The sequence below is a fragment of the Rattus rattus genome, chromosome 10, assembly GCF_011064425.1.
Source record: "Rattus rattus isolate New Zealand chromosome 10, Rrattus_CSIRO_v1, whole genome shotgun sequence".
Classification (NCBI taxonomy): domain Eukaryota; kingdom Metazoa; phylum Chordata; class Mammalia; order Rodentia; family Muridae; genus Rattus; species Rattus rattus.
Genome location: NC_046163.1, coordinates 37,925,471 through 37,949,387, shown reverse-complemented (window position 1 = coordinate 37,949,387; position 23,917 = coordinate 37,925,471). Strand labels below are relative to the sequence as shown.

General features: G+C 42.4%; 1 protein-coding gene across 5 annotated transcripts in view; it reads right to left on the bottom strand.

Annotated features, from left to right (window-relative positions):
• Astn1 (astrotactin 1) overlaps nt 1-23,917 on the bottom strand; it is a 307,737-nt gene that overhangs the window by 45,789 nt on the left and 238,031 nt on the right. For all 5 annotated transcript variants that reach the window (XM_032914598.1, XM_032914599.1, XM_032914597.1 and 2 more), the window contains one exon: nt 23,494-23,682. In XM_032914598.1, coding sequence (XP_032770489.1) covers nt 23,494-23,682 — 189 coding nt within the window. The remainder of the gene's footprint in view (nt 1-23,493; nt 23,683-23,917) is intronic.

Sequence of the window (23,917 nt, the reverse complement as noted above, 5' to 3'; positions counted from 1 at the left end):
AAAGAAAGAGGAGAAAAGGAGGAAGAAGAGCAGGTGGAGAAGGAGGAAGAGCAGGCGGAGGAGGAAAAGGAGAAAGGAAAAAGAGGAGAAGGAGGAGGAGGTGGAGGAGGAGAAAGTGGAGGAGGAGGAAGTGGAGGTGGAAGAGGAGGAAGAGGAGGAGGAAGTAGAGGAGGAAGAGGAGGTAGAAGAGGAGAATGAAGAAGAGGAGGAAGAGATAACTACAACAAAGACATTGCTGACTTGATTAATGATGTCCTTATGGACATCGGAATTGTGGGCATGTTTGTTCAGAGTGACCAGAGGATTTGTTCCCCAGGGAACCCTGAAACTGGGAATGAACATTTCTAGAAATTGTCTATTAATCAATATTAAAGTGAAGAAGTGGAGAGAAAAGAGGCCACTGGCTATGCTGAGCTTCATCTCAAATAAAAATGCTGTACTAGTAGAGTGGGATTAAGCTCTGATCCTCAAACCCATTCTTTTCCATTACAAAGAATTCTCCCTGAAGCATAGCCATGGTTGATGCTCACACAGGGCGGTTGGTGTATAAATGGGAGCCATTAAAAACCTCCATTCTGTACCTTAAATAACTATTCATAATACTTAGCTGTCAGCACTAAAAGAGTGTTCAGATTTCTAGATTATCTTCTGTTTTCACAGAAAAATGAAAGAACGCCTGCCCTTCTATGTATCAGTAAAACCCAAGGGGTATCTTTACCCTCTCTACAACTGGAATCAGACACCTACAGAGAAACACACTCCAATATATTAAGTCATAAATTCTATGTATTTCCAAAGCTTTCAGCCATAGAATCTTGTATTTAATTTTCATTCTTTTAGTAACAAGCCTACTGCCAGACAATTGTCCTTACGATATTGTCCTTACGATACGATAGTGTCCAAAAAAGATAAGCCTACAAAATGCAATCCCTGTTCTGGTGTGCATACTACATCCCCAGCTAAATACCCCAGTGTCAAATGAGATGCCATTAAAAGATCTGGAAGAAGTGGGTCCTATTAAAAGGCCTGATGAGGAAGTTTATAATACTTCCAAGTTCCGGAGGCTCATCAGACAGGAAGGACTTAAATGTTGCTGGGGCTTACATAGTCATTTTCCCTCCACACACATCCTTTTAGGTCTTTCTTGAACTTGTTTCATCAGACTCTGAGGACTTTTTTTCTATCAAAAAGTTTCTTGACATTAGGCAAAAGTCACAAGACCCAAGCTGGAACTCAACTCAATTCAATAGAGCAAATACAAAGTTATTGAATGTCTATTTACAAGGTGCTCTATGGCTTTTCTGAATATCCCAAAATGAATTATATGTAATCCCCATATTCAAAGGATCTATTACCTCCAAGATGAGTGAATACAGACACAGAAAATATAAATGCCATTAAAAAAAATAGATCATGTAAGAGGCAGATTCCATCACAGTGCTTGGAGTGAGAAAGGACCCTTGAGGCCTGTGGCTTCTGGGACAGGCCTCAAGGGATACAAGCATCCTTTAGGACAAAGGAATTGCTATTGATGGCAGGAGGTGACAAGCTTTTTCTCCAAAGGTCAAGACTAAACGTACTTTAGGCTTTGTCAGCAGCTTGGTCTTTGAGGTTACACCTCTGCAGAATCCATGGACTACAAAAGCAACTATAGACATTTAGCTATATAACACATTTGTACCGGTAAACCTTTTCTTACAGATCATAAAGCCTCATTACTTGTGCATAGCTTTACATAGTTTTTACATGTTGCCAGCTTTGATCCCCGTTTTATTTGTATTTTACAGCTTTCAAAATACGCCATTACTATTCTTTGCTTGGAGGCCATTTAAAATCTGGCAGCAGGCCAGAAATGTCTATGGGTCATAGTTTATGATCAACCTCTCCTCTGTTGATGTTTTACTAAAAAAAGGCTTTATTATACCTAATCTCACTGGATAATTAGGTTTGATTTTGAGGTAGGAAACATTATTTTCATTTTTCAGACTTCTGGATAGAAACCTTAGGTCGTGTGGGTTTCAAAGGCCTTGCCTAAACTAGTAGGCCATAGTGCCTCCCCATAACAGTCGGGAGGTGGTGCAATGAATGTTTTTGTTTGTTTGTTTGTGTTTCCCAGAGGCCTGTTGAAATCTAAGAGATCTCCTAAGAATACAAGGTTTTGCTGTGGTGGCTCTTGCCCCCTAAAATCATTTTGATATCCCGTGTCTATCAAGTGCTCTCTTTAACAAGTTATCACAGGGATGGAGATGACACTCAATACATTTTATTTCCAGAATATTACCCCTATATTTTAAGGGGGGAGAAAGTAATCTTTAAAAATCTATTCCAAAGTTTCTGATCTCCCAGTGGGCCAGAACCATATGTGGAAGGTTGTCCAAGTGCAGTAGGTGGTGAATATGCTTGGAGATGGGATTGTCCGAGTCACTAAGTTCTCTCTTTATTTGGCTCTCCATTTTGAGACACAATCCCCTCTTGCTTAGCTTCTTTGCACTCTCCTATTTAAAATCAATTTCTTGTACTAGAGGAGATGAAGGCAAGGTGGAGATTGTCAGATTCTCTCCACCATTTGGTATGATTACCTCAGTGGTGGTCTCCAGCCTTCTAGGATCATTTTCTTTCTCGGAATGGAGCTAAACTATCCTTGCAACTATCTGTGGGGTTCTCACAAATGTAGGTTCACCCTGAGCTGTCAGCTCTTTGAGGACACAGACAGATTCATCAGTTAGGACAGATCTATTACAAATCAGCCCTGCATCTAGCACTGGGCTAGGCCCAGTGGGGAGTACAGAGAGTAAATCATATTTCCTCTGAGAATTTATAGTTCACATAGGATAGAAGACCAAGAAACACATTATAACAAAACAGTCCAAGCTTCTCTTATTGAATATTATCTATGTCCCTGGAGTGCATTCAAGCAAATAAAAAATAATTTTGGATTAATAACCAGAGATTTATTCAAAAGGATTATTGCCAAGGTAGAGGTGGCAGGGTACTGTTGTCATAGAGCAATTAGAGCCATTTCCATAGTGAGAACACTCTGATGGAGCCTGCATGTCGCTCACATTACATGGAAAGGCCTTTAACTAAAAGAAAGAAGTAAACAAAGCTAGAGATAATATGGTGTGTGGAAATGTTATAATTGGATAGAAGACAGAGTTCAGATTCCTCTCTGGGCTAGCTAGAGGAGATGGAAGAAAGGTGAAGTCCATCTTGAGGCGAGTCCAGAGCTCAGAAGAGGAAGAGAAGACACTAAATCAAATATTAACAAACATTTCATTCCTACTGGTTCATGATACAAGGATTCCAGCCAATCATTTATGAGACAAAGAAGAGGAATTTGGTAGCTGGCCTTACCACCTTATCGAAAGTAGATGTGGAGTCTTTGCCAGGTCCATGTGAGTGTCAGAGAGAAAGGCGTCTCTTTCAGAGCGCAGAGGGATACAGGGATTTCTTATTCTCCCCACAAAATACATCACTGTCAATTGACTACTTGAACCTTCAGGGCTAATGCTGAGATAGCTGAAGTTGTGCCCAGGTCTGACCCCAGGGTGTATAATCAGTCCTAAATGATATGGTAGCAACTGAAGGTGTAAGGAAGAAGAGAATGAGTGTGGGGATGGAGAGGTTGTCGGGAATAAATGGAGGACCACGTTTTGTAGAATGTGTGGAGGCTCCCTAGGTTGTTAAGGCACCGTATATTCCCCACAAAGGGGAGTAAGATTAGAAACCCGCAAGGAAGATGGCTGCTACAGAAGTTATTAGTTTAGCTTGGAGACGCAAGCCTGTTACCTAGAAAAGAACAAACATTAAAGGTACATGATAAGCCACGAGACAGGCTCCTGAAGAACCCGAGCAGTAACAGATGGTTTGAAGCTACGGTTTAGAGAAAAACACTAGCTAGAAGCTAAGCGAGCCTGTCAAGGGGGCTGACGGAGGTAAATGCCCCATCAGGACTTGAGCCCAGGGAGGTCTGAGTAAGTGAGAGAAACCAAAGGACAAGGATAGCCACTCAGGCTTACAGTTCCAAGGCCAGACTTGCACTATGCAAGGCTGTGTGCAACCAATGAAAGGCAAACCGAAGGGCTACTTCGGGAGAATCGAGAAGATTCCATGGCATAGCTGAGGACTGATAGATCTCTCTTTCTTAGAGGCTAAATAACAACAAAAACTTAGAATTTTTTTGATGTAGTTTTATAGAACTTTTGTTTACAGAAACTCAGAAGGTTCTTATGTCTAGAATGCCTTAACGACAGCATTTAAATGAAAGGCAACCACAAACATTTTTATGCTTTGAGAAGGTAAGAGAGCTTGTGACAAAGTTAAGCTTATAAATCTTCAAATCTTATAAATCTTTTAAAAAGCCTTTAAAATTCTAATATACAGGAGGAAATGTAACGTGTGGTGTTGGAGAAAAATAATTTGAACATTGAACTCAGCCCTTGAAGTATACCTTGTTGAACCCATGTACTATGAAACCTACTTCAGAGAAATCCTAAGAACCTCATTATTCAGAACCTCTACTGGTCCAGGACTCTACTGGCTGTGTGACCTTTCCAGTACACAGTATTTTTATTATTCCATTGTGTAGATGAAAACTCTAAGGATCAGGAGGTTTGTCCCTTTGTTTGAAGATTGTGTAGCCAGCAAGGATCTCACCACAACCTCCCTACCACAGCTTTGCACTGCCCTCCACATTGCACATGCGCAAGATCTTGAGTATCGGACATTCCCAGCTGACTCCAGCACACCTGACAACCTGATTTTGCTGTGGGTTGTTCTCACCACTTTAAGAAGTCCTTTCTGTATTCCATGTACTGTGAGCCCACTGATAGCAGCTTTCAATCTATCTGCATTCGCCTGTGGTTCTACATGGCTTCCAATGGTATCATTTGGATTTTAGATTACCCCTCTCCCTTTGCTCCCTAGAACCTGACATCTATAAACATGACAACACAGGCAGAAAAGGTCACAATGAGCAATCCCCTGCCTCCTAATGTAGGCTGGTGCGATGTGGGAAGGAGGAGGGAGGCATGAATGAAGTTGTGATGTCCCTGGAATTGACATGCGCTAGGCTAGTTCTCACAGTTACTACCATCAAGAATCGTTTAGTGTTAAATTTAGAATAAAAACCAATTAAAAGATAACAAGGAAACATATGCTGGGAATAGCAAGAATCAAACCTGACTGCTAGCTGCTGCAGGAAAGAGTTCGATCGCTTTACTAAGCTGAATTTTCCCCTACTCATTCTCAATCTCTCACCCTCATCCCGACTCATCTCTACCCAAATGGTTAGAGGAGGGCACACTAGGATTTTAACTACAACACACGCAGTAACCTGATACTGGAAACCAGATTTTTGAAAACCAAAAAAATTCCTGCTGATTCTTTCTCTTGTCTTAGACCAGATGAATCTAGTTAGGAGTTCAAGGGTGTGTTAGAATAGTAACATGGGCTAGGTTCAAGGTCCTTCTACTTGGGAATATCACCATAGATCATTAATTAGCTACCAGTTTCCTGTTTCTCCCATCTACTTCAGGAAGATATGCTTGAAGCTTGCGAGACCAGGAAAGATACCCCCCATCCCCACCCCACCGCCAAACCCAGAAGGTGAGGGTTTTTTGTTCTAGTTCCTTTTATGTTGCTATGATAAAATACAAATCAAAAGCAACTTGCAGGTAAAAAATTTATTTGGCTTGAAATTCAAGGTCACAATCAATCACTGAGGGAAATCAAGGCAGGAACCTGGAGAGAGAAATCACACAGCAAAGTTGCTTGCTGGATCTCTTTGTCTCTGTCTTTGCCTCTGTCTCCCTCAGTCTTCTGCCTCTTTGTGTTTCTTTGTCTCTGTCTCCTTCTCTCTTTGTTTTTGTCTCTCTGCCTTTCTCTGTCTCTCTATGTCTCTCTGTCTCTCTATCTCTTTCTCTTTCTGTCTCTGTCTCCATCTCCATCTCCATTCCTTCCCCAAACCCCTCTCTCTGGCTCATTAGCGGGCTCATGCTTGTCTAGCTTTCTTATAGAGCCTTGGATAACCTGCTTAAGGATGGTAAACCCACATCGGTGTAGACTTCTGGATACTCATAGGCCAATGTGATCTAGGTAATTCCTCAGCCTAGGCTTTCCTCTGAGATGACTTCACCCTAGGTCAATTGGCAAAGCTCGTTAGGCCACTGTCTTCATCGTTACCAGCCTCTTCTGCATCCAGAAACAAGCTGTCCTAGAACATAGTTCTGGTACCCAGAAAAAACATGTCGATCAGTTTAGTGCCTTTGCAGTTCTTACAAAGTATTGGTTTGGGAAGTTATACAGGGCCTGTGATGCTTTCATTTATGTCTTTTTGGGTAGTTCCCTATGTTATGCTCTGCTACGGTTTGCCGTGACCTTGCCCTCCATACCCAGAGAGGCTCATAACCAGGAAGCATTCCCTCATCTTCTGTCAAATCCACAGTCCACTGGACATCGGTTTTCCCTTTACCTATCCTGCCTCTTACCAGTTCTACTACCCCTCCTCCAAAATGTTGGATACTCAACTTCTCTGGTCTCTCACCCTCTGTCATCCCCAGGGTGTTATTAGTTGTCCTATTCTAAAGTACGATCACATTGCAAGTTTTCCTGCTGAAATAGCTCAGTAATGTTAAGTGACCAAAAGACAGACATCAGAGAAGAAGATATTGCTGGCTGGCCCTTTAACCTGGGCCCCGCACCTCACTTAAGGCTCTGGTTGCTCCACATAGAGCAGGCACCTTCACTTCCTGGTTTCACATGCCAGCCTAGACCTGTGACCAATCTAGATGCCCGTCCTGGGGTTGGCAATATTGAAGTTCCTTCACCTCCATCACTTAGTTCAGACAATGTTTGTCTATCTCAAACCTAACCCAGGCTCGACTATATCCTGCTCTTTCTGTTCTCACACCATTAGCAGCCCCCAGACTTCACTGTAACTTCTTGTTTATTGATTACTGCCTAGTTACCTTGTGAACAACTGGAAGGCAGTGCCTACTTTTGATTCATCAATGTACCCTAGCACCCACCTTTTCATATGGGTCTGGAACCCCATCCACACTTAGTTCAAATATTTACAGAATGTAAAAGTGAGATGACAAGGAGAGAATTGAGCAGAGGAATGAACTTTCCTGCTGTCATCTTAATATTGCCTAGTAACAATACAACTGTCAGGCAAGTGATCACGACTGATCTGATATCCTCCTGGAAGAAAGTGGCATTCAAGGCCAATCCAGAAACAAAGAGAAATGCTGAGGCAAGAAGTATTTTTGGGGCCCAAGTAGAAACAAATATGTAGTTCTTTTAGACTAGGATAACAGGTAATCCAGATGTGGCCCCAGTTTCAGTTCTAATCTCTGTATGACCCACAAGCTAGAGGCTTCACCTGGGGGACTTCGGTCCTCCCCTCTAGAGCTTGATAGGAGCTTGACTACTACTGGAGGAAGAGGGAGAACCATAGTACAAAAACACTGGCTCCCTGGGTGATGTCCTGACTGGCGAATGGCTCCTCTGCCACTATGCATAAGATGGGGGCTAACCTACTGGCTCTTGTGAGATCACAAGGGACAGCTCTGATCTTCTGCCTTTTAGGAGTTCAAATCAAAACTGCACCATTGTGAATGCACACAATTTACATAAGCCTTTGGCCAAGCAGGATCTTAAACCATAGCTTGTTTCCTTACATCATAAGGTGGTAAGAAATGCAGTAAATGTGAAAACACTAATAATTTCAAATTTCTGCATATGTATTTCATTATCATTATGATTTAGGGCTTTCTCAGTTATGGTGCTTTGTGGTTGTGGAGGACAGGTAGTCCATTTTGCTTTAATGGTGTTAGTATCAGTCTCATTAGGAAAAAACATGGCTGCTCACACCCTTAGATAGCACAATCTCCCATGTACTTCCACCTCCTGGCCTCCCTCTCCAATCCCCTTTGATGCCTACCCACTTCTTCCACTTGACCTCTAACCAGGGACACCCTAGAGTTCAGTTCCAGATCTATGCTTTGTCTCCCTGGTAGGCAGGCTCGTCTATCCCAACCCCTAGGGCTTCAGACACTGCAGACCTGTATTTGTGCCTCTGACCTCCCCTCAGTGTTCCAAACCTGCCACTCTGCATTTGGATGTCCTCGTGGCCACTTACAATTTCCAGGTCTACCTGTACCTCTTTCCTCCTAGTTCTCCCTGTCTGCTGGGTCCCATCACTCCCAAGTTACTAAGTGCTTCTTTCAGATAATCAGTTACTTAAACAAGCATATCCAGAAAGTAGTTTTGGCTCCTCTCCCCTTGCTCCTTCCTCCCAAATTCACACCCCTACCGTTTCTCTAGCAACTGCTTTCTTAAAAGCAAACACAGGACTCCCTTTTTTGCTGTCTTCGTCCACTGCCAGCCTATGAGCCACTTACAGATGTTCTTGTGCCAGCTCTGACTTCTCTTAGGCCATTTTACCTGGGGCAGAGGAGAGACCTGGACCTCGGATTAGTGATCTCCAACCTAATGCTCTGGATGGAACCACATGATTCTTTCCATCAATTCTCAGCCATTCCATCCTCCCAAACCAGGCTACTGTCCCATTGCTCATATTACCCTGCCCCACTTCAAGAATCCCTACAGGTCACTGTGCTCCCCATGGATGCCTTTCCTCTACCTAGGTCATTCTACATGGCTTGACAAGTGCAATGACTCAGCTGGGCCTTTCCTGCTCCTTATTCCTTCCCTCCACAGCTAATTCAATTTTATAATCCCTTGTTGTTTACTTCTTTATCACGTCTCTTCCATGGCCTCTATCTCTTGCAGAGTAGTGATCGCTTTTCCTATATAGTGCTCTTTGCCCAGTAGCCATAAGTTGGAGACTATTCACTAAAGGACTTAAAAACATAAGATTTGAAACGAAAGGTCAATTCCACGGTGTTTTCTTTCCTGTTTATTTGTGTGCCCCCGGTGACCTCTACCAGCTCAGCAAGTGATGAACCCAAGCACACTGATGATCCTTGGAGGAAGATATTGAATACAGTTTAGAGGATCCACCCCCCCCCACACACACACACGTAACCCTGTAGAAGAATTCAGAGAGCTGTGTTTCCTGGTTATCTTCATTCCATTTCTGTGGCCAATAGTGAACCCACTGTGAGCAGGATCCGTGGTATCACCTAGGGGAGATTCAGGGAGTGGGATGATGCCAGCACTCTAAGAAAAGGAGTAAAGGGATTGAATGAAAATGCATAGAGCCTAAAGGCCCTCAACACCTCAATATCACAGAGCCAATTACCACTGTAATTGACAGACTGACAGGAGGGAGCATGGCCACCAGCCTGGGCAGCAGAGGCACATACAGAATGACTATAACGTGACAGTATAAGACTCCTCTGTGAGAGAGACTGCAAAGGCCCACAGAAAGATAAAAATGCCAAGGGAGTGCCACTGTAGGCTTACCAAACACGCTTCCTCTCTGCTCCTGGAACTCTCACATTTTACCTCCAAAACACAAGCTTTGATTGGCAAGATTTTTTTTGAGAAATTGGGCTGGAGAAGTATATGTTTCTACTTTCCTTTTTCTTCATGTTTTCCTTGCTTTTCTAAAAATAAGCACCCCATTGTTTTCGGTTGCTCTAAACTGAAGACTCATAGGTTCTAAATCAGCAGACTTGCCGTGCCTGGGTATAAGATCATAGTGAGTTTTGCGTGGCCGTTTGACTTAATGGAGCAGTCGGCTCCTTTTAAATTCCATACTGCTTTAAGGAGACACTAGCGAAACTGCCTTCAGTGCTTTCGGGGTACCTGAGCCAGAGGCCAGCCCAATGGCTACGTGTCTTAGCATGGCCCGAGCATCTCTAGCAAGCACTCGCTCTTCAAATGCTTCTCAGCTTCTTTCATTCAAACCTTCCACATGAGCTCTTCCCGTGCATCCCCAGAGGTCATGCCCTCAAGGGCACCCATTAAAACACCATGTTTGTGACAAACTGGGCTCTCTGACAAAGCACTCACTTAGGAGGGAGTACGTTCTGAGCCTTGCATCAGCTTTCCTCGCTTCTTCTGAGGGGCCATGGAAGGAACCACAGGCTCTTTCCTGAAGATAATGACTAGGCAGCTGTTCAGTTTACCCTCCACGTTCCCTATAGGGAGAGTTTAAGGAAGGAAGTAGATGTGATTGGAAAAGCATCTCTATCAGTAGCACAGATGAAAGAGGTAAGCCAGGGCTTTGGGGCTATTGTCACATAGCAATCTACATTTCAAACAGTCACTGACTGGCCACTGGGACCAGGTTTGAAAATGATATCCCTAACTCCCTTTTTAAAAATTACTTATCGACTTTCTCCCCCACTCTCTCTCTCTCTCTCTCTCTCTCTCTCTCTCTCTCTCTCTATATATATATATATATATATATATATATATACACACACACACACACACACACACACACACACACACACACACACACACATATACTGGTTTTCTAAACATTAATTTTTCTTATGTGGTTTTAGTCTCTTCAAAGGGCTCCCTGACAGGCCCAAGCCTGGAAGACATGATACTGTAGGTCCGGCTGGTTCCCTCCTCTGTGCCTTGCTAAACCTTCAGATTCTATCCCTAAAGCTACCTACCCAGGTCAATTCCCTTATTTGGCCACTTCCTTATGTCTAACTAAAATTCCAAGTCTTGACTACCAAAACACAAAGGTCCAGCAGTCAAAACTCATTATCTGGCAACTCTGACTAACATAGCCAGTCAGGATTTACCAACTTACCTGACCACAGACTTCCCTGTTTCTCTCCTTAAAAATCGCTCCTGCAGAAATATTCATTGCTATCTTTACCCGATCAAGGGGCACCACTCCCCGTTTGCCCCTCCAAGGTAATAAATCTCTTTTGTGCTGAGAATTGAGATTTGGCAACTCCAAAGACCCTTTTACATTAATGAAACCAACTTTCAATAAGTTCTATAAAATTAAAGGAAACTTTGTCTCTCATAACCAAAGAACATAACTTGGGAGTTTTCTAGAACTAGCCTATGACCACACTAATGTGAACTTACAGGAAAGGGGTTCTCATGTGACCTTGAAATCATAGTAACTGTGAGGCAGGGTTAAGAAGACAGGAGCCAGTATGGGTTACACAGAGAAATCCTGTCTCAAAACCAAAAAGTTAAAAAAGGAATTCCAAAAAGGATGAAAGGTGGCAAACAAAACAAAAAAAAAAAAAAAAAAAAAAAAAACCCAAAAAACAAAAAAAACCCACTGCAGATTTCCTACAATACTGACTGGTAACCCCAAACTCAATCACAACAATCACAAACTGAGGGCCTGCTGTAACTGAACCTGTTGCTGATGACTTTCCTTTGCAGTCTATCCTGCTCTTTTAATGCTAAGTTTACAGGCAGGACATTAACCGCCCAACCCCCCTGTCACCATGACAACTCCCATGTGTGAAGATGACTGTTAATGATCTGAGAGAAAGGTGGGTTCTTAGAGCAAGCTGCCTCTAGGGTATGGGAGGACAGGGCTAGGACTGGGAAGGTGTTTAGAGGTGATCTCTTAAACAATATTCAGACATTTTTCTTAGAAAATACAACAGAGAGGAGGAAAAGAAGGAGGAGGAGGAGGAGAAAGGGAGGAAAAGGAAGAGGTAGAGGAGGAAGAAAAGGAAGAAGAGGATGGAGAAGAGGGGAAGGAGGAGGAAGATGAGGAGGAGGAAGATGGGCAGGAGGAGGAGGAAGATGGGCAGGAGGAGGAGGAAGATGGGCAGGAGGAGGAGGAAGATGGGCAGGAGGAGGAGGAAGAGGAGGAGGAGGAGGAGGAAGAGGAGGAGGAAGACAGTTTTACAGATATATTCCATTGAAGAAAACTATTACTTGGGTGCATGCAAAACAGTGCTTGCTCATGGTGTAGCACATTGCAAGGTGTGGGGCTGAGAAGCAGGAGATTTATAGGTGTAGAGACAGGGCCTATCTTTCAGCAATCTTTGACTTCTGGATGCTGGTGAGGATGTAGGGAAAGAAGCTTCATTTAATGATAATGGGATTGTATGTTGTGCAGATGACACCGTAGAAATTTCTCAAAACCTTTCAGAACCCACCAAAAGGACTCTGTGTCCTACCAGATTTCTATATCCACCTCTATATCCACGTTTATTCCTTTCTTCATGATAGCCAAGACCCAGAAGCAGCCCAGATGCCTATCAACAAACAACTGAATGAAGAAAATGGGGTACATCTATACAATGGGATTCCATTCATTCAGAAAAACAGAAATCATGACATCTGAGTGAAAACAAATGGAACTAGAAACCATTATGTCAAGAATAATAAGCCTGACTTGGAAAGATGATACTAAGTGTTTCTCTCGAGTGCACTCTGGGTTTTAGGTTTTTATATACATGCGTGTATACATGGAGGCCTGTGTGCCTTAATGCTGGAAATGGGGACATAGAGGGGGAAACCTTAACGTGATAGAATACACAGAAAACAGAAGAGGGGAGGGGGAAGGGCCCCGGTAGGAGGTGGGAGGAGCACAGAAGAGGAAGTAAGAAGGAAAGACTAAAGAACAAAGAACGGTTGAAAATGCCATAATGGAGCACATTACTTTGTATGCTAATTAAAAGCAACAAACACAGTTGTTGTTTTTTTCCCCCAAAAGGGAAGGTCTGTGCCTCTGAACATTTCATTAGCTGTTTCTGCTTGGAGGAAGCTTCAAAAGTTCCCAAGCATTTAAAAGACAGCGGCACCCCTGTGGCTCCTCAGAGGGCTTCTCTGGGCACCCTAGTCCACAGGGAGCCAGTGTTCGCAACCCCTCCTTTTAAAGAACTCCTGTGAGATAGAGGTTTGATCTTCCTCCCAGGAGTCTGGTGTGTAAGGGATTCATCACTTGTGAAACAGACATCATTTGTTTGGGGAAAGAAGGGGTGGGTTTTATTGAAGATCCTTTAAAAGTTTTTATCTGTGGCTGTTTTGTTCAAAAGTCAGAAGAGGAACTTTATATTTCATGGAAATGACGATAAGAACAACAGAGGGAATAGTAATAACCTAAGGCTGGGTAGAGCAAACACAAAACCGGCAGATAGTTTTCTTTACATATGAAACTTAAATCCATCCCATCTCTCACCATGAAGCACAGCCTAATAGGCCTATCTTACAGACACAGAGACTGAGGCCCGCATCCGGTAAGCAAACATCTCAACAGCCACGTGTGAAAGAACACTCTGATGTAATTCTTCCAGATACTGAACCCTTGCTGCAAGCAACTCCATTAAACTCCCATTGCGGCACAGCTGAATTAACCTATTTAGCCTTGAGTCAGGCATTATTAAATGTTGCATTATGTTATCAGAAATAGAAATCATTTGCCGAGTTTATAGAGTCACAGAACATTAGAAGTAGAAGAAACTCTTAAGTGTAATCTAATTTCAAGTTTGTTATTATAGAGACAGGAAAATTATTTTGAAGAGGGCTAGGTAATTTCTTCAAGGTCAAGGTGTCTGGCTAATAGCTCAGCTGAGACAAAGGATGCTGGTTCTCTGGTATCCCATTCCAGCCCCTTTCACCTTGACTTGTTGCTACAGAGAGAGATGAGCAGCGTGCCAGGCTGAAGAAACAATGCTCACACCACAGAGCTGTATATAGCCCAGTGATGCCCCATTCAGGTTCTCCCATTTGATATGGTCTCCTCCCAAACCATCCTTTATCTTGTGATTTTTTTTTCTCTAATTCCTGAAGAGGTAATTAGTTGTAGAATTCATCGCAAAGCTTAATCAAGATAAAAAGCCCCACAACTTGGTACATTGTATTGTTAAGCTTCTAGCCATATGCATCTCTCTCCTGTGTCTATATCATTCTTTCCAGACCAGTGGTATGTATTGGATAAAATTAAATGGGGTAAACAAATTTTCCACATGTTTACATGGCCGAATCTGGTGAATAGCGTACATTTGGCCATAAACAGAGTTTCTTTATTTTGCGTTACAGAATCTAACCATCTCTTTTCTCCACAGTCCACGGTCCAGTATTTTTCATAGCAACTCCTTGTGCTGGTTGCTTTATGTGCTGCTGAGACAAAAGCGACTTAAAAAGGAAGTCCCGTTCTGGCTCACGGTTTGAGGGTGCCATTCATTGTAGTAGGGGACAAGGGGGTGGAGCCTTAAGTGACTAGTCACTGGGTTATAGGCAGAGAGCCTAGAGAAATGAAAGCTGATACTCAGCTCGTTTTCCTCTTTCTATTAAATCCAGAATCCCAACCAGTAGAAATGTACCCCCTCATTTAGAGTGGGTCTTCTGATCTCAATTAATCTAATCTAGAAATTAGCTCATTGATATGCTTAGAGGTTTGCTCTGGCAGGATCTTAGATTTGTCATATTGATGATCAATATTAATAATTTCACTCCTATATGCACTACATTGTCTGAGGAGCTATGGAAATAAAGGAGAAAGGCTATGTGGTTGTAATTGCATCTGCCTAGATTATTTTCCCCTCAGGTCTTTAATATATATATATATTATGTGACTGAATGCTATCTGTGCAATGGATTCCCTGGAACTGGAGATACAGATGGTTATGGATGTTGGGAAGGAAACCAGATTCCTCTGCAAGAGAAACAAGTTCTTCAAACCACCGAGCCATCTCTCCAGCCCTTGCACCTAGGTGGTTAGAGAGTCAGCTCTATCTTATATTCCAGGTTTCAACTTAGAACAGCCCTCATCCTCGTCACTGGGTGATTCTTGATGCCTGCCAACTTCATCTGTCACCAATTTTCTACTTAACTGCCAGCATATCAGCTGCTTGTAGCTTCTTCATAGAGTATATTTTTGTGTAGAAATCATTGCTTTTATTCAGTTGCTCCTTGCTGATTTTGTCCTCTTTAGGACACAAACCCTGTAAGGGTAAGATTTTTCTTCATATACACAGTGCCTAGACCAATGTCTAAATACTACTACTACTAGAATACTAGCAGCTACTGCAGAAATAAATGGATAAATCAAAATCCATTCTTTGGGAGCAATCAATAAGTTTACGTCCTTGTACAAACTGAAAATAACCCAGGATACGGCTGTAATGGGTAGTCTTGATTGTCAATTTGAAGGCATTAAAAACAAACAGATAAGCAGATCGCTGGGTATGCTTGTGAGGAGTCATCTAGATCAGATCTATGGGGTTGAAAAGCTCACCTTAAATGTGTGAGATAGCATTGCATTGGCTAGAGTATGGAATAAAGATAATGACTTGGCACCAGCATTGATCCCTCCTCTGCTACTTGATTATGGACACAATGTGACTGGCTACTTGTTGCTCCTGCCACTGCACCTCCGCTGCTATGGTGGGTCACCTCATCTGAAAGTCAGAATTGCCTTTGTCAGATGTCTGGTCAAAGCATGAGGTCAGTAGCTAACACAGTCACAAATCAACCACGTGACTGCATGAAAAATATGCTACTTCTCTATTGCCAGATCTAGACACCAGAGCTATCCTATCAACCAAAATAGTATCCTGGCTACAATATGAAACTCTTTGACAATCTGTGATTCTGACAGTGAAGGAAAAAAGAAGGCCATCTTTCTTAAGTACTATTTCAAACAATCTAGATAGTTTTCTAGAGATATTGCCTAGAATACAAAGCTAAACACTTTTACTCCTGACTAGTATATTTCTAATTCCCTTCAGTGTCTGAGTACTTAAGAGAGTCCTATGTTGTATACCAGATGCTTCTGTATACAAGCTCAATAATCAATGGCTTACTCAGAACGAAGCCTCCATCCAAGGTTAGTCCTCCAGCCTGTACCAGTTACTCTGTAGACAGGAAAGCAGGGGAGAGCCCTGCAGGGCGCCAATTGTTTGTTGCATAGGATGGTGAGTGAAGATTCTGCCTGTTGATCTTTGAGAAAGCATACACAATGTGTTCCTGAAATGAACAACTTTGGTATCATCTGGGAGCTTGTTGGTAATACAGCATCTGAGGCTTCACCTAGCCTTACGGAGTCAGTTTCCATTTTAATAAGATCCTATGCAATGCACGCGCACACTACATTTTGAGAATCATTGCTGGTATTGGGGAACTGCTGGCACCAGATATCCTGATGCTAAATAATTCTGAAATTTCTGTAAATCCAGAAAATTGGAGAAAATGGCAGTGCATTCGCCATGCCCCTAGCAGGGCTGGCTATCTGGCCTTGCTGGGATCGCTGTAGATCAATTTCCCGATGTTAGTGATTTCTTGATCTCACCTCAAACCCTTTTTGTATCATGAACTTGTTAGGTAACAGGCATGAATCCATTGTCAGTATTTGTGCAGTGAGTAAAGAATTGTGTGTGTGTGTGTGTGTGTGTGTGTGTGTGTGTGTGTGTGTGTGTGTGTGTGCATACATGTGTATACATATGCGTGTTTGGGGGCCAGAGGTCAACTTTGGATGTCATCTCTCAGGGGTCATTTTTCTTGTCTGATGAAATAGAGTCTCTACTGGCTTGGCACACACCGGGGAGGCTCGTCTGCCAGCAAGTTCTGGAATTCTGTTGTTCATCCCTTCAGCACTGAGATTACCAGCATGCACTATTATGCCCAGCTCTTTTTTTACTTTTTATACGTTTAGTGTGGATTGTAGAGATTGAACTCTGGTGCTCATGCTTGTTTGAAATTGCTTTACCAGCCCTACTATCTCCCTATCCCTGTAGGCGTTTTCTTTTCCCGACTTGCTACCTATTAGTCCTGTGAGCAGCTGAAAATTACTGAAGCTCTGCAGAGAATTTCTTTCTACAGACTGGGAAGGGGAGACCTTAAGTGATCCGTCTGCTAGAAAATTAAACGAGAAAAGCTACATCGTGTACATAACAGATTACCTTGCTTAGGACAAGCATTCAAAACAGTCGCCATTGAGGAATATTCATCTTAATAACATTCTCCCTTAACTTACAATTCTGGACTTATTGATTCAGAACCTAGGGACCAGAAGCCTCAGACTAGATGCTCACACATGTTGAGAAAGCTTAGAGTCTCTTTCAGAGGTTCTGCCTATGGCATAGCCATACTTAGCTTTGGCAGCTTCTCCTTCAAACCCCTGGATGCCACAGAGCAGCATAATCCTCCTGGTCCATTCTCAGCTTACTGCATGGCTTTACATTAAGCAGACCCTTAGCAAACGTTTGCTGAATGACTAAATGAATCATTTAGAGAAAATAGCCATATGCCATAATTGCTTTGCTACTTGAGTGCTGACTTTGTTGTTGCAAATATCCACAGAAAGGGCCTTTGGAGCTGGTGTGCAACCCAGGGGTCATAAAACAAAACATTACAGAACATTTAATGATGACTTTTCATCGGATTTCTGTAAGTTTGTGTCTTTAACTTGGTCACATTATCAAGACATGCATTGCAGTCTAGGATATTAGCCTGAAAACCACACCAGTCTAAAATGTACGAGACTCATTCTCAGCTGTCCAGCACTCAGCCTGGCATCTGAATGCTCAACTGCTGAAGCAGTGGCTGTTCTGGGCCAGCTGCCGCAGAGGTCTTGTCTATCCTGGAAAGGGACCAGGTGAATCTAAGACCAAGGCCACACACAAGCAAAGCAGAGAAACATGGAAGACACGATCCTGATGCAATGTCACATAGGTGGATCGAATTTCTCTGCCTCTGAAATGACAGGCAAATGGCATAGAAGTGGAGATCACAGGATGTGACAAACTCTCTTTGAGTCTCTAGGGGAAAGGGAAGGCATCGCGCTCAGCTCTCCCACGGGAAGGAGACAACGGAATAGATAGCAGTGTGCATTGTGGACGAGCAGTCAGAGTACAAAGGAATTGTGCTTATTTCAATTCATCAGTCTCGAGGCCCCAGCTGATATGCAGCAAAAGCACCACCCGGTCAGGAAGGTAAAGTGGCCAGAGGTCGGATCTCAAGTAACAATGCTAGTGACTTTGGAAATGGAAGGAAAGAAAGACCTGGGGAACAGGCTCCTGAGCAGAGCATTAGAAAAATAAAAGAAAGCAGCTAAGCTTACTGTGTGAGAGGGGATTAAGGCTCAGTCTGTGCAAGACTTATTTGAGGAGGGACCACTGTTTCCTGATCACTTTTCTGAGCTCTATAGATAGATACAGCTCCCCCCCCCCCCACCCCGTTTTCGTCTGAAGTAAGGGAAGGTAAAAGGTTTATGCCTTGACCAGTCTGTGGGAGCTAATTGTATGCCAGGCACTCCCTTGGGGATGAAAACTTAGAAACTAATGTGATGTGGTCATACTGCTTTGCGTTTCTTTCCAGACTTCGAGTCAATGTTCAGAGGTTTTTTTTTTTTCCTTTTCCCTTTTCTTTCTTTTATTTTGGGAGTGGGATGTGGGTGTTGTTTTGTGTTTTATATTCAGAGTCTCACTTAATCCAGGCTGGCTTTAAACTTGTTCTGTGGCAGAGAGAGGCTTGAAACTGTTATCCTCCTGTATCTACTTCCCAAAGGTTGAGGTTACCACCATGCCAATGCTGAGGGACGTGTAGAAACATTGTCTTTTGATTTTGTAGGTTAAGACGTGTAGAAACATTGTATCTTTTGATTTTCTAGGTTAGTGTGATAGGTTTCCACTAAAGATAACAATTTTTTTTATAAAATAGCTTTTAATATTTTATAAGACTTTATTATAGAAGAGGTACATATTTGTTGTTGGAAAAGAAATATGGAAGTTATCACCATAAAAAATAAAGCTCTATTATACTTATCGCTAATCATTCTTCAGGTAAACAGCCAGTTTGCTCTCTTATATAAATAAAGCGATATTCATATTACATATGAATTTTTTATATATGCCTTAGATGTGCTTATGTGTGAATTTGTATATACATATACACCTTTCTATATGTATCTACATGTAGATATTCCTATCTATAGATGTACAGCAAGAAAAGAATTAAAGGACTTTATATGTTATTTATGTGTATATGTATTTGGATACATACATCGCACACATACATGTAAGATTATACCTAATTTATCTCTTCTACGATTTGTTCATTCACGTATAAATGGAAAAGAATAGAAACTCCAGATGTCTAGACAATAAACATTGTCTAGTAACAACTGTCTTCTTCCCTCTGATGAGTAGAGTACTAGGAAAGAGTGGGGGAAAATTTTGTTTTTCATTTTATACTGTTTTAATGCACTTTGAATATTTTAGACAAATACACTTAAAATTCCAGATAGAAATACAGTTAGTGCTGCCAAGGCCATTGTTATGGGAGACAGTCCTATGAGGAAATACAACACGGGTGAATGTAAGAATGCTGCAAAGAATCTGTAAGGTATGATAGAAGCAGGGAACACGCTGCAAAGAACTGTGCCTGGGGCTGGGAAGGCCTGAAAATGGCATCACTCTAGTTAGTTCTTCAGAGAAGGAGGGGGATCCAGCATGGCAGGCAAGGTTGGGAAGATGGACAGCTACAAGCCTCAAGGCTCAGAAGTGCAAAGAACTTCAGAGGCAAATGGGGGAGATTCGGGTTCTCAAGAAGCTCTTACCCTCTCTTTCTGAAGTCAGCCTTGCAAGCTTCAGCCTACTGAGCCCGGTCCTGGACTTCTGACCTCCAGAACTAGCAGAGCATAACTTAATTCTCAGACTTCAAGCTCTTGTAATTTGTTACAGCAGCCACAGGAAACCGATACAGGGAGCAAAGCTGCACTTCTCATGTGGAGACAGCAGGAACGAGTAAGTGTGTGGTGGCTTCAAGCTGAGGAGCGATGCCATTAAATTGCATTTTTAAAAGGTAACAGATGGTGAATTTTAGAATGTAGTGAAATGGCAGGAAACAGAAGCAAAGGAGTTACAAGAGGAAGCCATTTAAATGGCGTTCTTATTGATATAATAGCTATACAGATTTACTAGTACAACATGATGTATTGAATGATGCATATTATATATATGCATGATGTATGTTTGATGTAATAGCCAAAGTGAGGCGATTAGCATATCCATCACCTTAAATTTTGATCACTCATTCATGATGAATATACTTAAATATTCACTTCTAGCTGTTTAGAATGTAACATTGTAGCTAGCTATATTTACCCAACTGTGCAGCGCGTATCTATACTTAACTCCTGCTATCTATTACAGCACACCATATACGAGCTTCTAACTCTCTCCCCTTCCCCTTCACTCCCTCTAATCCGAATCATTGCTATAGCAATTGATATCGTAACCGCAACCTTGAGGAAAAGCAAAATAGGAGATGTGTTAAGAAAATATCTAGGTGGTGAAGAGGTCGGAACTTCATAGTGGTTTAGTGCAAAGGATAGGAAGAACAAAGACTCTTCACTTTAAATCTTGGGCCATTCATGGTTTTAGAATCTAGTGGTTACAGGGAATCTAGATGTTGGTCCCTGGAGTTCCTGGAGAAGATGCATGCAGAAGCCTTAAACATTCAGTAGCAATGAAGTACTGATTCTTGGAGGAAAGGAAAGGTTTTGGGGTGGTAGCTGAGAAGGACTTAGATGGAAATCACCAAACACCAGTGAAGAGGGAAGGAACAGTAAAGATGAAAGGGGGCTGGAGACATGGACCAGGGGTTAAGAATATTTGTTGCACTTTCAGAAGACTAGAGTTCAGTTCCTAGCATGCAAATTGGGTGACTCAGAACCACCAGTAACTCCTGCTCTAGAGGAACTGATACCTTCCCTTTGTCTCCGAGGGCACTAGCATCCCAGCAGTTTCAAACACACAGATATGCATCGTGCACACACACACACACACACACACACACACACACACACACACACACACACAGAGAGAGAGAGAGAGAGAGAGAGAGAGAGAACAAATATTCGAAACATGAAAACTTTGCATCCTTATACTAGATGTAAATGATTTCCTTAAAGGAGTAAGGGAAAATGTGTAAAAATAGAGGAAAAGAACATAGGAACAGAATATGAATAGGAAGAGAATATGAACAGAACAGCAATGGCAACATCGTGTGAAGAGAGGATTTTTAAGGAGTGACATGATGATAGAAAGTCTATAGATAAGATAGATGGAGGGTCATAGAATAAATGCTAGTGACACTCTGATTAAAAAGTCCTTGGTTTTCTCCTCTAGTGCTGTTAAAAAGCAATCAGAAGAGTGCAGTGAAGTCAATGAGAGGCAGCAGAGGAATGGCATAGAAACTCTCAAGAAATGTATTGAGCATGTGTTTAAAGTAAACAGTTGTAAAAAGGCTCATGCTTGTGAGCAGATGAGTTTTCAAAGACTTAACGTTGGGAAGAGAGAATTCAGTGGCCAAAAAGATAGTAAAGACTTAATAAGGACACAGCTGACGATCATGGGGTGAGGTGAAACAGGACAGCTGGGAGCCAAAGTGCAGGCAGAGCGGTTAGTCTGAGGTGGAAGAAATTCCTGTTTTCTGGATTCGAGGGTAAAGGATGATGAAAGGAGACCCGAGTAACTTTAGAGATTGATATACAGGGCCACGAATGAGTAGGAAATTCTATTTGAATTGTGCTACTTTGTGAGAAAGAAAGAATGAAAGGGGGGAGGGGTAGAAAAAGAGAAAGAGAGAAAGTGGTCAAGTCTAATCTTAGAAGAATTAGAAGTATAGTTTTTCACAGGTTCCAAACGATTCATGTAGAAGTAGTTAATCCCAAATGCCAAACCACACAGTGGCATCATGAGAAATAAAAACCACTACTGGGTGGAAAGCTGTCTTCTAAAGGTCCGGCCTAACCCATGCACCTCTGAGCTTTCATCAGTGCCCATGTTGTGTGGCCACAATGATGCCCACTTTAAAGTCTGTATCAGAAGGGCTTTTACACCAGTTACTATCTCCACTGTCACCACCGGCGACAACTGCAAGAAGCGATAACTGCAACAGTAATAGCAGCGAATGGTTGTGTTTTAGAGTTAAGGGACATCAGTGCCCCAGATTTAAACCCAAGAACCAGGACAGACAACAAAATAGATGACTCCAATAGCTCACAGAGAAGTCTCAAGAATGGGGAACGGCAGGGTGAACATGGGCAGTAGTCACCCTTGCTTCTTACATGGCAGGCATAGCTAAGGCAAACTACAATGACTGAATGCCTCTTGAAGGAAAACGACAAGTGAGAAGAGAGATAAATCATATTTCTGAGAAGTAAAGTCAGCAGTTGGATTGTGGCAAAGCTGGATCCTCAGTGGCAAGGGAGGCTTCCCATCAAAGGAAAGCCAGGCCCAGTGCCAAGGCTATGATGAAATTTCCCTTCTGGGTTCAGTATTTCTCTTTAAGGACAGTATAGTCCTTGGAGAGAAGCAACATGTAGAGGCAGGAGCTTGGGGAAAGGTCAGATGCTTGTCTCCCAGAAATACCAGGCCTTGGCAACCACTGAACCCTTGTCAAGTAGGAACCGCTGTGATTCAGTCCCTGGACTGGGGAATGGAGACGTGAGGAAGCTCTGGCAGCTGGCGCTGATCTTATCTACAGACATTTAAAGTACACCGTTTTCTTGGCAAATTGGTTTCAGAACATTGTTTAGATTCCCAAGTTTGAGAAGCCGAGGCTGTTGTATCATGACTTTGGAGGACTCTGGCTTAGGGGATTATTTTTACAGCCACAGTAGCTCAGAGATTAATCTTTTGGTCCTGGGAAAAAAGATGCTAACCAGAAGAGAAGCCCAACACTTCTGCATCCTGTTGAGAAAGGTGAATGAGTTTGTATGGAGCTTGCAGAAACTGGCACACTCGAGCCACAGCCATAACAGCTCTTTGTTAAGAGAGATCCTAGTCTCGAAGGACGTCTTGATGCATGATGGTTCAGGTATCCCATTTCTTGAATTTTGTTGTGTCAGTTCAAGACTTCCCTGTTAGCAGCTCACAAGTCCATAACCAGCTCTCATCAGAATATCCTGCAGATCGGCTCAGCAGGAAGTCCAAGAATGGCAATGCTAAATCAGTCTTGATGGGATTATAAATACTTAGGACAGCACCACGACTGTACAACAAAGTGACCTCAGAAGGTTTGAACGTTTTCAGGATCACATTTGTTGGTCATTCACTTGCTGTTGCGAGAGCAGAGACAATGTTTATTTTTAAGCCTGTCATCCAACACTATGACATTTCTTCTAAACACAAATCAATAGGAAAAATGGAAAATAAACCTAAATATAGTGCAAGAATGAACAAGAAGGCACCTAGCATGTCATTCCTGTGAGAGGCTAAGAGGCAATATGTTGGCGTTGCTGTGGGTAAATGGACTGGAACATTCTCTCCCCCTTCTCTCCTACTTCACAGCATCAGAATGGATGGTGGCTGTCAACTGTTAGTGGACTCTCTATATTAACTAACATAGTAAACATATGGTTACAATTCCATTCTCCATCATCTAATATCCTCATTTTAAGGTTTGATTTTAGCAAACCGACCTTAGAGATTTTGCATTTAAGTACACAGAATGGAGGGCAATTGGAATTAATCCTTTTCCAATGGAACCTTTACGTTTGGCCGTACAGATTGCATGTGGGCAGATAGGACTTGCTCAGGTGTAAAATTTGCCACTGGGCAGGCCACTCACCTTTACTGATGTCTTCATATTCCAGCCAGAGTCTCCTCTGGACTTGTTTGTTTGGGTACCATATAGAACAGGATTCCTCAAAGCCGTAGACAGCTTCCTGGATGTAATGGTTACCAAACTGATCCAATAAGGCCACAAAATCTGCACGAGATGTAGCCCCATCCAAGGAGTGAAGAGCGTTGCTGAAGGCTATGGGAAAAATAAGGATGGGAACTCACCCGTTAGGTATACATGGATTCCTAGGCAACTTGGACCCAAATGTGACCCTGTGACTTAAAGTAGTATTTGAGAGCTAGATAGGAATCTCATGCATTTCTGTTTAACTGAAATAAATATTCCCATTCCCAAATAGATATCTTTTCAAGTATGTTGGTTGTGTTGTTTAATTTTATTCAAGTTAAGCAGAGGAGTGCAAATTCTGATT